The sequence below is a fragment of the Oryctolagus cuniculus genome, chromosome 5 (assembly GCF_051225735.1).
Source record: "Oryctolagus cuniculus isolate XC-2025 breed Fujian yellow rabbit chromosome 5, ASM5122573v1, whole genome shotgun sequence".
NCBI lineage: Eukaryota > Metazoa > Chordata > Mammalia > Lagomorpha > Leporidae > Oryctolagus > Oryctolagus cuniculus.
Window position 1 is genome coordinate 55,071,227 of NC_142871.1, and position 16,395 is coordinate 55,087,621.

The window sequence follows — 16,395 nt, forward strand, 5'->3', positions numbered from 1 at the left end:
GAGCTCCGTCTGAGTCTCTCATATGGGTTGCAGGGACCCAAGTACTTGACCCATCACCTGCTCCCTCCTAGGTTGCTCATTATTAGTAGAAAGCTGTAATCAGAAGTGGAGCAGGGATTCAAACCCAGCACTCAATATGGGATGTGACATACCAGGTGGCATGCTAAGCACTGCACCAAATGCCTACCCCTTGAGATTTTTTGAAGCCTGCTATTTTATTTTAATTACAAAGAAATCAGGGTCCAATAAGATTGATATTTGGTTTTACATGATGAGTCTTCAAAGAATTTGTGGAAAGTGTATATTACAAAAAAAAAAAAAAAAAAAAACAAAAAAAACAACCTGTATCGATTTTAAAGTTTTTTTGTATGAAAATAAACTTAGATTTATTTTTTTATTGTTTGGTTATTTTTCATCTACTTGAAATGCAGGGCTAGAAATAGATCTTCCTTCCACTGGTTCATTCACCATATACCCTCAACAGCCAAGGCTGTACCAGGCTGACACCAGGAGCCCAGCTCACATGTGGTAGCAGGGACCCAAGAACTTGAGTCATCATTACTGGTTTCAAGCATATTGGCAGGAAGCCAGATTAGAAATGGAGTAGTTAGGATCTGAACTGGCCCTCTGATGTGGGATCTTCCCGTCACAAGTGGTGTGCCACAATGTTTCTTTTTTTTCTTTTTTTTTGACAGTAGAGTGGACAGTGAGAGAGAGAGACAGAGAGAAAGGTCTTCCTTTGCCGTTGGTTCACCCTCCAATGGCCGCCGCGCCCAGTGCGCTGTGGCTGGCGCACCGTGCTGATCCGATGGCAGGAGCCAAGTACTTCTCCTGGTCTCCCATGGGGTGCAGGGCCCAAGGACTTGGGCCATCCTCCACTGCACTCCCGGGCCATAGCCGAGAACTGGCCTGGAAGAGGGGCAACCGGACAGAATCCGGCGCCCCGACTGGGACTAGAACCCGGTGTGCCGGCGCCGCAAGGTGGAGGATTAGCCTAGTGAGCTGCGGCGCCGTCCTAAACTTGTTTCTTAAATTCTATTTTCCATGAAGTTTTTGAAATTCCTTGTATTAGTTAAATTGTAACTTGGGTCTCCCAACTTCCAGTCTATTGTGTTTTCTGTTAAGCACAATTACTCTTATTGTGCTTGAAAACTGTAGATATATTGCCAACTATTGGTTTAAACTGCTTAGAGTATAAACCTCTATCTACAAAGGCGTGGCAAACAATTATTTAGGCTTTATTTATAATCAATAGCAATTTCTAAAGCTATATCAATCATTATGCTCTTCATCCTTATTTAAGAAATCACAAGGAGTACTTTAATTCTTCAGTCCTAGCTTCGAAATCACTAGGTCTTTTGTGTTGCATTAAAAAGGAATTCATAACTTTGCCCTTAATTTGCACATAGTCTACTTCAATTTGGAAACAGAAGATGGTCTGTCTTGTTTTAAAAAGGGGAATTTCTTTATTGCTTCTCATCATTTCTAATTATAGACCTATTGACTTCCTGGACATCTCAGCTCTAATTTATACACTTTTCCTTTTGATAAATGGCAAGGCTTGGATTTTGAGGCCAATAATTTATATGAGTTGCAGCTATACTTCATATTTGGCCACCTTTTTTTCTGATTATTATTTCTTTTTTACTTTATGTAGGAATGAATTAAGACTAACATTTTTGTTTACAGCTTTCTTTGATTTTATATTAGCTTTTTAATCCATATACAGGAATCTATTATGAGCTAAGTGCTATATCCTAATAAAAGTCTTCTATTTGGTGATTATTATGCAGGGCAATTAACATTGCCCCAAGAGCCATAGTCAGTGGAATGGCAATTTGACAGATGCAAGTGGAAGGATGCATTCCAGATACTTAAATTGTAACTGAAGAAACTGATATTCTTTTTGGGTGAGCTAAATATAATCTCATCATCTTTGCTTTAATATAAAGAGCTGAAAGTAGAACTTTTTCCATAAGTAGGTGATGGAATTTTGTTATCATGAGCTGGACAACTAGATTTATTAGACAACTAGATCTACTATCTGAAACCTGCTGGTATAGAGAATCTTACAGTCACAAAGCCCCAAGTTTGCATACTGACAGAACCAACAACTTGCTTTTATAAGTAACAAAAATGTTACTGTTATAGGGATAAAAATTTAGAACAGTATTTAGCATAGTGCTTGAGTCACTGAACATGGATGTAGAATGTTAGAATTTTTGACAGGATATCAAGATACAATAGAAGTGAAATTTCAAAGCCAGGTTCCCATACACAAAGAAACATGGACTATGGTTTTTTGGATTTCTCAGTTTCTTACTGACTGTAAAAAATACAGGGAATGGAAAGGAGGAAGGATTGGATGAGGACATGATGCTTTTAGAGAAAGCTGCTAGCACACTGTGAGTCCTTTCTTTCTTCCTGGAGTAACGAGTGGGACCCCAAACCTTGTGCCTGAGAGCTTAGGAAATTCAGTGCAAGAGCTTGCTAGCTCTCCTCTGCAGTTGGGAAGACAGGACAGAGTTGCCCAACACAGGTGAAGAAGTTTGAGATTGCTTGTGGAGTAGGATAGAGGTGCTTGGTGCTTCTCCCAGTCATTCATTATCAGGGTAGGGGATATGTGAATTTTATCTCAGGACCATAAGTAGGCCACTATGTGAGCAAATGTTCTGTAGATGGAGGGCCAGGAGGGAATTTGGGTTCTGCCCTTGGGGGCTTCTGCCAGAGGATGAGGGGAAACCTCCAGGTAAAGTGTGGAGCATGAACTGTCAAAAAAACAGATGCTAAGAGGCAACAGGGTGCAGGCAGTTTAGGAAACACCTGCGTTTAGGAACTTCAGTGAGAGATCCTGTAGCAATGGGAAAGCTCCAAGGTATCTGCGTGCATGTCCAAGAGAGGCCAACAGGCTGAGAATGCAAAGCAGCCTGATACTGTTGCCGTCCAAGTACGACCTTCCCATCATCATTTACCCATCTCTGCTCCTACCCTGGATGCCCAGAACCCAGTGGCAAGGGGAATGGGACAGAGTAGCTCTAGGCAGAGAAACACAGAGGAGGCCCTCTCACCACCTTTTCCACTGCTGCCTTTCATCTGGAAGCAGACCTGGGTGGTGGAAGGAGAGACGATTTGACATTTAATTAAGTAGCAGAGCATTTTGGTTAATGTCTCAATTCTAAGTTTGAATTGATTGTAAAGTAAGACTGTCTAGTATCCAAAAGTCAGCAGAAAAGCTTTGCTGAATCTTTCATCTAGGGGTGGAGGAGCATTATCCTTACTGAATATAAATTAAAAAGGATTGGGAAGAAAATGAAAGGTGTGTGATTAAATTCTTAGTTGTACTTGTCTGCTATATTGGTTACATTATTGTTTTTGATGCAGTTTAGAATTATCTTGAAATTCAGCATTTTACAACTGAAGTCTTAATTTTTGTTTGATATTTCTCTGGAGTTTTCTTGCTTGTAGCAAATACTTCTGCAACACAAGTCAACTCACCCAGTTATTTAGAAGGATATTTCGTAACAAGGTTTTTCACAAATGCATACCAGAATATTCATTTTTAAGTTGATGTTAAATGATTATTGACAATTTTATATCCAAGATGAAAATGACTTTACCTCAACAACTTTCTAGATAGAAAAATTCAACGTTTACCATGATGTTGCAGTTTGGGGACTTGATCTTCCATTTGTCCATGAATTAGGACAGAAGCTATTTTTAAAAAATATTCTTTGAAATTGACATGTGATACACATAAAAGTGTAAAATTCACATGAGTTTAATTTGATGAATGTACACAGAGTGACTGTACTCACAGCCAGAATCCCATAATAAAATAGAATATCACTAACACACACATTACTATCTGACTTTTACGCTTTTTTAGTAGTGGAACCATATTTTTGTGAGACTTAGTCATGTTGTTATTTGTGGTTGTGAGTTATTTGTAAATTTGTATAGTGTAAGAGAAGTTACTTCCTTGTCAACACTTGATATTTGTCTGTCTGCTTTCTTTTAGCTATCTTGGTGTGTGCCAATTACTTCATGAGGATAATCTTGTCCTAACCCTTGGCAGGCCCTCAGGAAGCCTCTTGCTGGGATGGGGAGGTCTTCTAGTCAGTCTTCCCTCATTTCATGAGAACATTTTTGCTGAGCTTGACTGAGTGTTGAAGCATAAGACTGTATTTAAAAGGAACTCAGAATAGCTGTATTTGTGGTAATTGCTGCTCAATACTTAACAATAAGTGGAAAAATAGGTGTAAATTGCATAAGTCAATGTTTTGAATTCAAGTGCAGAAAATCTGATTCAAACTAGTTTAAGCAAAACGGTAATTAATTGACTCTTGTAGATGAAAAGTCAGGCTTGGCTGGCCCCAGGGGTTAATCTTATCACAGTGCTTTCCACTGGGCTGTTCTCAGGAAAGCTTGCACACTGTCCGGCACAAGGATCCTACATTTAAACTCCCAGTAGTAAAAAGAAAATGAAAAGGACAACAGCAGAATTCTTCCTGCCTTCCTACCACAAGTTCTGGAATTAAAGCTCTTTGGCCCTGATTGCTCTGTGTGTCTTCCTCAGCTTAGATTGCACGTCAGTGTCCTGTAAGAGGAGGCACTGTTAACAGAAGGAACAGTGGTTGGTGGTTGGCAATAGTGGCAAAATATCCACTGGAAGCCAGACCACCTAAAATGATGCAGTGTATTTATTCCTATAGATGCTATAGGATTTACCCTTGGATTAAGCAGTATCACTGGAAAACTGCATGCATGGACTGCATCATTTTAGGCCCTGTGGAACTGCTTCTAATGAGCTGTGCTAAGTAGGGTACTGCTGTTCTTTGTTCTGTTACCACCTGCACTGAAGGGTGGTATCAGGAACTGCCTTGTGGAATTCCTCATATTATTGGAAGAAGACACTGTTTACTCTATTTCAGTGTCACCATTATAGGATTCCATGGAAGAAATGTCTCCAGTTCTCTGTGACACTTACTATTGACACTGTGGTTCTGGAAAATGATATGGTTTCATTCCTTGAATTGCTAGAATGATAGAGTCATCTTTTGGCTTATTTTAAGCAAGTAGATTATGCCTCAGAGCATTGATTTGTGTGTGTGTGTGTGTGTGTGTGTGTGTCTGTGCTGATATCACTAAACCTGTGCAAGGACAGCATTGGGTGCAGGATGGGATGGGTGGATATTGAGGGGCCTTGCCTTTCTTTTTATATTTTCTTCAGTATAATTTCCCAATTCTTTTTGTGTATGTGTGTGTGTGTTTACTACATATCTTTTGTAAACTTTCTTAAGTCTTTTATGAGACAGAATTGAGAAATACACAGAATTTTGTGAAGATTTGATTCCATGTGTTGAAAATATCACCACAACATAAATCAGTCTGCTTAGCTTTGGCAAGAAGTTATTAACGGGATTTATTTTGTTTTCCAGTTTTAGATGAAGGAGTTGTGAAACACTACAGAATCAGAAGACTGGATGAAGGAGGCTTTTTTCTTAGCAAGAGAGTAACCTTTTCAACACTGAATGAGTTTGTAAGCCACTATACCAGGACAAGCGATGGCCTCTGTGTCAGACTGGGAAAACCATGCTTAAAGGTGATATGCCATCAAGCTGTGTCCATTTATTTTTGAAGTTAACCTTTCCCCTTCAGATGTTCAAGTATTTTTCATGTGTTGTAAGTTCAGGAAAAAAAATTGTCATTTGATTACATAAGGCAGGGATAGGCAAAATATCACCCATGAGCCAATACTGTTTGATGCTTGTTTTGTGATTAGGTTTTATTGAAACAGACATACTCATTCATTTACTAATTATTTCTGGATGATTTTATAATGCCAGAGTTTTGTAATTTTTTTCAAACAGCACTACAGATAGTAGAGTAGACCATGAGCTCTGGGAAGGTAGGGGCCCTGCCTGATTTGTTTAGAGAAAGGCATCTATTTGATATTTAATATTATATTTATTTATTAAGTGAGTGAACAGATAAAGAATTGGGAAAAATGAGTTTTCAAAAAGGCAATACAATTATGCAAAATAAATAAAGGGTTTTGGAAAGTTTTGTGAGTCAGGTGGAATTTCAGTTAGACTTTGAATTTGGAGAAATTGGGAGAAATTAGCAAGACCAGAACAGAGAGAAGTATTTTGAGACCTGTGTGAGGATGGTGTTGGGTGCCAGTTAGGACAGGTGGATGTTGAGGTGCCTAACTTATCATGATGTGGAGGGGAAGATCAGCTTGAAGAGTCAGCAGTATAGTGGCCGGTGCTATGGTGCAGCAGGTTAAAGCCCTGGCCTGCTGTGCCGGCATCCCATGTGGTTGCCGGTTCTAGTCCTGGCTGCTCCACTCCGATCCAGCTCTCTGCTATGGCTTGGGAAAGCAGTACAAAATGGCCCAAAACCTTGGGTCCCTGCACCTGTGTGGGAGACCCGGAAGATACTCCTGGCTCCTGGCTTCAGATCAGCTCAGCTCTGGACGTGTGGTCATTTAGGGAGTGAACCAGCGGATGAAAGACCTCTCTCTCTCTCCCTCTCTCTGGCTCTGGCTCTACCTCTCTCTATAACTCTGTCTTTCAAATAAATAAATAAATCTTAAAAAAAAAAAAAACCAGTATAGATTCCCATACAACTGTTTTCCAATTTAAAGTAATTAGAATGCAGTTTACTATATTTTGCTTTTGAAAACATTATTTCTTTTTTTTTTATTTCTTTTTTTTTATTTTTTGACAGGCAGAGTGGACAGTGAGAGAGAGAGAGAGACAGAGAGAAAGGTCTTCCTTTGCCGTTGGTTTACCCTCCAATGGCCGCCGCAGCTGGCGCGCTGCGGCCGGCGCACCGCGCTGATCCGATGGCAGGAGCCAGGAGCCAGGTGCTTTTCCTGGTCTCCCATGGGGTGCAGGGCCCAAGCACCTGGGCCATCCTCCACTGCACTCCCTGGCCACAGCAGAGGGCTGGCCTGGAAGAGGGGCAACCGGGACAGAATCCGGCGCCCCGACCGGGACTAGAACCCGGTGTGCCGGCGCCGCTAGGTGGAGGATTAGCCTAGTGAGCTGCGGCGCCAGCCTGAAAACATTATTTCCTTTAAAGAGTACCCAGGCTATTATTTTCAACAAAATAATGTTAAAACTACCTTTTTCCTTACAAGTATTTTCATTTCCTGTGAAACAGGTACAAGTTCCTACTCCTTTTGATTTGTCGTATAAAACTGTGGACCAATGGGAGATAGACCGCAACTCAATACAGCTTCTGAAGCGACTGGGATCTGGTCAGTTTGGTGAAGTGTGGGAAGGCCTATGGAACAACACCACTCCAGTAGCAGTGAAAACATTAAAACCAGGTGCGATGTATGAAAGTTTAAATGGCATATGTTGATCTTTATGAGCTCAGTCTGCAACTGTTAATACCCAAGTGGTCAGGGAATGGCTGATGCTGGTGGCAAGTAGGTGTTATCATGGTTCTCAGTAGTACAGGTGACCATAACTTGTGAACATGCTTAAAAATGTGAAGAGCATATGCCCCAGACCAACTCTGCCTTTAATTGTCTCCAACACAATTCTGGCAGAAGATTTCTTCTCCAGAGTAAAAATTTAATCTTCCAATGCCTTTCTCCCCGGTTGTGCCTCATCTTGGTTTAAAAACATTTTCGTAATAGTTTTTTAAAAATTGTATGGAACCTTGGTGCTATTCAGGGAACAACTGTTTTCATAAATACAATTGTGTATGGTTAAGAGGTAAAATGAAAACTGTGGTTAAGTATGAAATTAAAAATTGTATTTTTTCCTTTCAATTTACTTGTATTACATTTTCAAATAGGTAGGAAGTTGTTAGGAAAAGTGCTTTTCAATTTGTTTGTATTTAACCAAATAATCAATAGAACAATTAGATATTCATTCTGGGTCAGAGGGGTTATGAAATCAGTTACTGAAGCACTAAAGATTGGACAGATTATGTTGGGATCATCTAGTATACCATTTAAGAACATAAAGTTTGGTGTAAGATAAACCTAAATTCAGTCTTGACTCTGTTCTCCTTATTTTTGGTCAGCTTATTAACTTTTCTGAATGTCCTCATCTGGAAGTGGAAATTATAATAGTTCCTACTTTATAGGATTTTAGGAGGACAAATTGCATCAGTGTACATAAAGTGAGTTTTTTTTATTTTTTATTTTTTATCTTTTTTTTTTGACAGGCAGAGTGGACAGTGAGAGAGAGAGAGAGACAGAGAGAAAGGTCTTCCTTTGCCGTTGGTTCACCCTCCAATGGCCGCCGCGGCCAGTGCGCTGTGGCCGGCGCACCGCGCTGATCCGATGGCAGGAGCCAGGAGCCAGGTGCTTTTCCTGGTCTCCCATGGGGTGCAGGGCCCAAGCACCTGGGCCATCCTCTACTGCACTCCCTGGCCACAGCAGAGAGCTGGCCTGGAAGAGGGGCAACCGGGACAGAATCCGGTGCCCCGACCGGGACTAGAACCCGGTGTGCCGGCGCCGCTAGGCGGAGGATTAGCCTAGTGAGCTGCGGCGCCGGCCCATAAAGTGAGTTTTTAATAAATACTGGCTTCCATTGGGCTGCTGACAGATGGCCCACTGAAGTGCAAATTCGCTAGCTCAAAAGTTGGGTCCTGGCATTTACATCTGCCAGATGAAACAATGGAGATGGACTTTTAAGTGGCTGGATGCCATATGAGTATTCCAGGTGAGGACAATCTTCTAGCACCTGGGTTTTCCCAATCACCATGTGTATATGCTTTTAAATCTTAATCTCATCAACAATTGAGACTAGACTTGATTGTCCAATCTAATCATTCTTTTTCAAAAAGAGACAGTCATCTTTTTTCCTAGCCTTGCACTCCAATGAATGCCTTCTGGAGGTCAACAGAGAACAACAACAAAAAATCAGATTTCTTATATATAAAAAAGCCATAGTAGTTTTCTTACAGGAATAATTATTATTGATTTACAGTGTAATAGCAGCAAACTGCTTTGGTGATTGGTTAAATGTCTTCACTTCACTGGGGCCATTAATCAATCTTAGCAGCTATTTATTGCTTAGCAGACTACTGTGCAATAAAGATGAACCTGAAATCAACTCCCACAGTAGTTTTGACAGGCAAAAATTAATATTTAATATTGCATTACTAGCTGAGTTGAGATCGGTCCCCTTTGCTCTGCAGCTGGTCAGCTGTAACCAGTGTAGCCATGAGAGAGTGCTCTGAGCAGCTCTCATCTGCAGAGGTTCCTGACATGCAGAGATTTCAGCTTCTGTGGGTAGTCTGATCTAGAAATGATTTGAGTATCTTGCATTTTATGAAGGGGATGGACACCCAAAGCATTAATGTAGAGATACATAGTATATATGAATTGTCTGACTGATGATCATAATCAGTACTGAACCAGATCCCTTTAGGTGGATGGGTGGGAGTGTATGTGGAAATCACACTATATCAATATCTGACCAGAGGCTAAACTTTGTGTAATAACCAAGAACAAAATCTGTTATGTTTAGGTGCCTCTTCTAAGCTCCATGTTGCTACTAGGATTCAAAATTTTAGTCCTCTTTGATTATGTGGAGTAAATCAGTGGAAGAGATGGAGTTGAAATAGTTCAGATAAATGAGATGCAAGAAAGAATGGCCTATTTGCCTTCTTTAAATCCTTACCCCTTCCCCTCCTTGGCCTCTGGAAAAAAAAAACATATAATTGGTCTATTTGTTTTTACTGAGTATGTATATTAATAACAATATAAATGATGGTCAGGAGACACTGAATGCATATGTGTGAAGTATATCCTGATAGTGAAGTTATGAGGTAAGTAGGGTTATTAGTCACATTTTACACATGAAGAAACTAAAATTCAGAGAGATTAGAAACTTACTCATGGTCACACAGGGAACTGGTGGCAAAGCTGAGATTTGTCCAGAATCCAGAGTTTGACCAGTCCTGGATTCTGAACTACACTGCCTGAATGTTTTGTGTACAATGATATGAAGGTCACATATACCTCTTTTTAACTTCACATTAATAAACAAGTCATACTGACTTTAGAATATCAAAGCTTATCCATGCCAGGTTCAAATATCGGTTGTGAGGTGTTCAACATGGAGAGGATGATGGATGAGACGATCTCTGAGCATCGATGGGAATGATATTTGCATTATCTGTAGTGAATACTAAGATGTGAAGCGACAATTTCAAATATTGTCTCTGAAATATCACATCCTAAAGGAAATAAGAGATTTTCAAATTACTGATGAAATGTAAACTGCATGTATTCTTCCATCCCTTAAACTCCATTTGATATTTACCAGTTGACACTCTGCATACTGATTCAGAGTTGAGCTACTTAAATACAATTTAACTGTAGATGAGTCCTCCAAGCAGGCCCCAATACTGTCTCACTTATCATTTGACTAAGCTATTAATGCTGTGATGGAAGAAACAGATTATTCAGGAGAAAATATTGAATATCACTTTCAAGCTGAACATATAAAACTGGTAGAAAAATAACTTTTGGGAACTGCTTTTGAATGTTTTCTACTTGGCTTGCATTCTATGTTCCTATAGAATTAAGGAGATAAATATGATAGAATGTCATTGTTTTAGGGTTGTTTTCCAGCTGTTCCCGCCGTGGGCACCAAGGACAGGACAACGATCAGTCTTCCTGGAATCCTAGAACAAAAACTCTGGCTGCAGTAATTAAACGTTTGGTGTCTTCCCTTATTCATGTTAACAGAATGTCTTCCCTTTGTGTTCTTTAGGTCCTTGCCTTGTTTAATCAATTAGGATGTCAGTCTCTCCTTTTTTCATCATTTTTCATATAGGCCTGAATCAACCTTTCTTCACCTACAGGTCATAACACATAAACCGTACACCCCTGATATACCAGCACATCTAGTGATTAGGTTGCCCTGGTTGAACTGATTCCCTTCTTTGATAACTCTGAAGATTTGTGCTTTTACTTTACTGAGAGGCAGGAAGCAATCTTGGTGATTCCCACCAGGCCGCTGTGAGGGTAGGAATGCCTCAATAATGTGAAGTGATTTCCCCTTCTTCTTGTTTCAGGTTCAATGGATCCAAATGACTTCCTGAGGGAGGCACAGATAATGAAGAGCCTAAGACATCCAAAGCTTATTCAGCTTTATGCTGTTTGCACTTTAGAAGATCCAATTTATATTATTACAGAATTGATGAGACATGGAAGTCTGCAAGAATATCTCCAAAGTAAGCTAAATACTTAATAAAAGGGAAAAAAGGAAGAATTTAGTTTGACTAGTCCTATAAATGTCAATTTAGCAAATCTTCTATAACCCAAAGGACATTTACTGTGTGTGCTGTGAGAATGAATGTCTTAACACTGAGTGGCTCAACTACTATTTAACAGGATATGTACTGTGTCATCAAAGGCAGGAAAAATATTTATGTAGTGGAAGAGCAAATTGTTCACAGTAGAATCAGAGTACTTAAATATAATGTAGGGAATTGAAGATTTGATGTTTTGTGCTTTCTTTCCTATACTAACTAAACATTATCAGTCATGGGCTAATATTTTCTGTTTCACAGAATTTGGGGACATGGAATACTTTTGGGGAAACAGAGCTAGAAGTATCTTAGGCTTTTGTTTTTCTTTTTTCTTGGCTAGTGTTTGACAGTATTGTATTTATTTGTGTTTAAAATACTTCCACTGCCAGGCAACATTAGAATTTTCAGACTAAAAAGCAGATATAGATTATTGCATTATTCTTATATCAGCTTCCTGTAGTCAGAGAAGTCTTAAGGGCATGGTGAAATTTTGATGTTTATTACAAATGAATAATTTAATAAATAATATAATAAGTATTAAAATGAGATGTTCAAAGAAGTTGAGATCAAGTACTGAGAGAATAATTCATGCTTGAGAAAGAGACTTTTGCTATAATTTCTTGAAGTGTCAGAGTGAGATTGAAAAAATGTATAGAGGTAAAAGGAGATAAGAATAATGGAACAAAGATTTCAGAAAGATAAGAGTATTCTCTGATTTTGGGGTGACTAGTGAAGCTGATAATAAGTTGCAAAGCAAGATAAGAACAAAGAACACAGTAAGGCCTGTTAAATGCTGTTAAAAACAAAAATATTCTTACTCTCTTGCATAAAGACTTCTGATTTAATAGCAGTTGAATATGTTACCCACCAAAAAAAGGCAAATGTCAACCACTGATCCCTTTTGCCTATTCCTAGGACAAAATACAGGAGTGATCGTAGGCCATCTTGTTGTGGGGTGTGGGTCTCCTGACAGGGCTTATTACAGGCTTCCTCCATGCATGAAGGAATTCAAACGTGGAGGCATAAAGTTATACAGGGGATTTGGATTTATGTAGAGCAAACAAAAGTACAAACTCAATAACTAAGGCCAGTGAGAGAGAGAGAGAGAGAGAGAGAGAAATGAACAAAGTGTAAACAGTTCCCAAAGCAAAACCCCTTACCTTGTAAAAACCTCCAACATTGAAAAAGCCCTCAGCAAAGCAACCCTCACCCTCAACAAGCTTAGGTCGATACCACCCAGAGGTATAATGGGTGATATCTGGAGTGGAGCCTATTTGAATATTGAGAAGGAGGTAGAATTTGGAGTGTGGCTTGAGTACCATCTATTTCCATGGCTGTTTTTGGAAATACTGGAAATGTCATGGCGTTAGCTATATGATGGGAGTAGAAGTGACCGCATGATAATTTCATTGTGATGACATTATGATGACCTGCAGGTAAGTATTGGGAAAGGGGGGACGTCTTGCAGCCATATTGGATAGCTCCTTTGCTCATCTTGTTCAGTCTCTTTTTAAAAAATTGTTTATGACTGATGATTCCTTAAATTTTGTTTCCCCTTTACCTCAAAATAATATATCCAACTGCCCTTTTAATGTCTGCATTTGAACATTGTATCAGTCTCAGATAATGAAGGTATACTATAGCAAATGTTCCCCAAATCTCAGGGACTTATCACATGTATTTTATTCTTCCTCATGTTATGTGTGCAAAATGCATTGGATGGTGGCTCAATTCTTTTGATCATCCTGACTGGGAAGGGGGATGACACTAATCCAATTCTGGCTCTTAAAGCTTCTGACTAGATATGACAGAGGTAACTCGTGTGCCTTCTTCACTTGGCCAAATCAAGTAAAAGGGTGTAAGGAAGTACAGTTCTGTAAAAAAATGTTTGTGAACAGCCCTAAATTCTGATCATGTCCATTCGATATCTCAGAATGACTTATCCAAAACTGATCTCCTTGTCTTCTCCCCAGCACTGCTACTCTTGCAGTCTCTCCTTCTTTGACAATGTCAACTTTCAGGCCTAATATTTTGTAGTCATTTCTGCTTCTCATATCCCATATCTCACCAATCAGCAAATCTAATGACTTGCCTTCAAAATATATCCAGGATTTTTGCCTCTTCCCAATGTTCTTACATCCAAGCCAATATCATCTGTGTCTTGGATTCAGCAATAAGCTCCTCATTGGCGCACCTCTTTTGGTTATTGTCCTCTTTAGCATCCTTTTAACATGATGGCTTGGGAGATCCAGTTAAAATGCAAAGCAGAGCTTGTCCTTCCTTAGATGAAAACCTTCTGTGCTTGTCACTGGTTATCTCTTCTTAACTCAGTCCTCCGGGATCATTTACCTGTCCATTAGCTCTCTGACCTCAGCTCCCATACAACTTGCCCCTAGGTCACTTGGTCAGCTGCACAGGACTCTTTGCTATTCTTCTTATCCTCTAGGAATGCTTTCGTCTTAAAGTTTTTGCACTTCTATTTCCTCTGCTGCGATTATTCTAGTTTCTTATCCATATGCTCACTTCTCATTACCTTAAAGTCTTTGATGTTTCCATCTTGGTGAATCCTTCACTGGTCACCTCACTATATTAATTCTAAAATTTAAGTCTTCTACTGAATCTTTGTATTCCTCTTATCTGCTTTTTGTTTACTCTCCTTAGCTGTTAATCAACATATTACATTCCTTATCTATTTAGCTTATTTCTCGTATCTCCTAAATATAACTCCATGAGGGCAGAGATTCCTCTTCATTTTAGTGCTAGAATAGTGTGTGACCCTAAAGATGTGTACTAATTATGTGTTGACTGATTGAATAAATAAACTGGGATCATCTTGACCTTAATATGATTGAATCTTGGGGTCAAACTTGTTTTTAGACTCTTGACATCAGCTTGAAAAGACCCAGTTAGTACACAACAACTTCCTGGGGCATTGAGGATTCCTGTGGCTTGTTGATAAGGTTTCATAGGACTGAGTACAAATTTTATCATCTTCTGGGTTAGGCCATCAGGGTCAAGTTTATCAAGGCCTTCATTTGTAAGGATATTTAACAGCCCAGATGATGTAACAGGGAAATGCTTCCTGTCAGAAATCCCTTCCCAGTCAGAGGTTGTGAATTCAATAAAGTGGCCTTAAAAGGAATCTGCCACTCTTACACAGCCAATCGTGATAAATGTTATTAAATTGAAAGACTTGAGTAATAGGAAGTAATTAAAAATATTTTCTTGCTGCAAATATAAATTGTGACAGGTTTGTGAATCTCTATACCAGTTTTGATACATAGAGGTTTTATTTGAAGTATGTGCTGAGGTTTCTTAGGACACTATTCTGTTCCTAATAAGATACATGTATTACTTGATTTTCTTCAGTATTATGTCTACTCATGAAAACCTTTTTACATCCAAGATGTAAGATTAGGTGCTGTATTTGATATTTGAAATAACTACTTAATTTACTACATATCAATCTTCATAAGTTTGACTGGATTCTATTTTTTGTTATAATTTTCTCCAAAATCAGAGAAGCCAGTCAAAAAACCTTAGCACTGAGGATAATTGATGACAGATATTTATTATTGAAATTAACAGAAGATAAATATGTGCATTTTCTTTCAGTTTAGTTGGGCTTCACTCTCATCCCTGTAAATGCTTATTGAACATCTAACGAATGTCAAGCATTTAGGTACCTTAAGGTGTAGCAAACATTTTCTACTTTTTTTTTTTTTTAAGATTTATTTATTGATTTGAAAGTCAGAGTTACATAGACAGAGGAGAGGCAGAGGGAGAGAAAGAGGTCTTCCATTCGCTGGTTCACTCTTCAGTTGGCTGCAATGGCCAGAGCTGCGCTGATCTGAAGCCAGGTGCCAGGAGCTTCCTCTAGGTCTTTCCACATGGGTGCAGGGGCCCAAGGACCTGGGCCATCTTCTACTGCTTTCCCAGGGCATAGAAGAGAGCTGGAACGGAAGTAGAGCAGCCGGGAATTGAACCAGCACCCATGTGGGATGCCGTCACTACAGGTGGCTGCTTTACCCGCTAAGCCACATCACCAGCCCCAGTGTTTTCTACTTTTATAAGTCAAGCATTAGCATGTTGTTTATCATTCTCATGGATACTTTGCTTAGGTTGACTGAAGTATATGGGAATACTTTTACTGGAATAACTTTTAACTGAATATAACTACGTAATGATTTGCTGTTTGCATCAATAGAAGTTTCCCCAATATTCTTTAACTTTTGAATGTTCAGGAGTCATGTATATGGTATATTTTAAAGAGGCAGCATGGAATACTTTGTGAGAGTATGAGATTTCAGCCTCAAGTGTGTCTGGATTTGAGTATTCACACTATAGGTTATTATTGTTCCTAGGAACCTCCTTAGAAATGGAGAGAATAATAAATATTCCTTTAAATATTTGTTCTGGGTATCCAATTAGTTGATTTAATATAAATTAATCATATGGGATAGTAATGGCAGAGGAACATATATGTTTAATTTTGCTCATTAAAAAATACTGTTATTGGACTTACTATGTGAAAGACATTTCTCTAATTCCTTGACCAATGTTACTTAGTTCAGTGTATGAGGTACTACCTATTTTGTAGTAAAAGAAATTGAGGCATGGAGAAGTTAAACATCTTTTTTGAGGAAGTTTGGCTTCATAGTTCATGCTTTTACACTGTACACAGAACACTGATACTGTTTTCTTAACATCAACATGTATTAGTTTCTTATTGCCACACAAAACATTACCCCAAAATTTAGTGGCTTGAAGCAGCAAGCATTTATTATCTCAGTTTTTGTATTCTGAAGTCAGGAATCCAAGTGCATCTTTCTAGGCAATTCTAACTGAAGATCTCTCTTAAGGTTGCGGTCAATATGTGGGCAGGTTCCCCAGTCAGCTGAAGGCTCCTCTGGAGATGCTTCCACTTCCAGACTCAGTCATATGACTGTTGGCAGGAATAGGTTCTTCATTGGGGCTATTGGATTGAGAACAGTTTCTTGTTAGTTTTTGCTGGAGAATGTCTTAACTGTCTTGCTACATGGATTTCTCCCTAATGTAGATTACATCATGGCAGCTTGCTTCATTAGAGTGAGCGAGTGAGAG

At 39.1% G+C, this 16,395-nt stretch overlaps 1 protein-coding gene across 2 annotated transcripts in view; it reads left to right on the top strand.

The window, feature by feature from the left end:
* The window catches only part of FRK (fyn related Src family tyrosine kinase), a 169,571-nt gene that overhangs the window by 140,920 nt on the left and 12,256 nt on the right, over nucleotides 1-16,395 (top strand). For both annotated transcript variants that reach the window (XM_089333765.1, XM_051854387.3), the window contains exons 3-5: nucleotides 5,439-5,602; nucleotides 7,171-7,339; nucleotides 11,056-11,214. In XM_089333765.1, coding sequence (XP_089189891.1) covers nucleotides 5,439-5,602; nucleotides 7,171-7,339; nucleotides 11,056-11,214 — 492 coding nt within the window. The remainder of the gene's footprint in view (nucleotides 1-5,438; nucleotides 5,603-7,170; nucleotides 7,340-11,055; nucleotides 11,215-16,395) is intronic.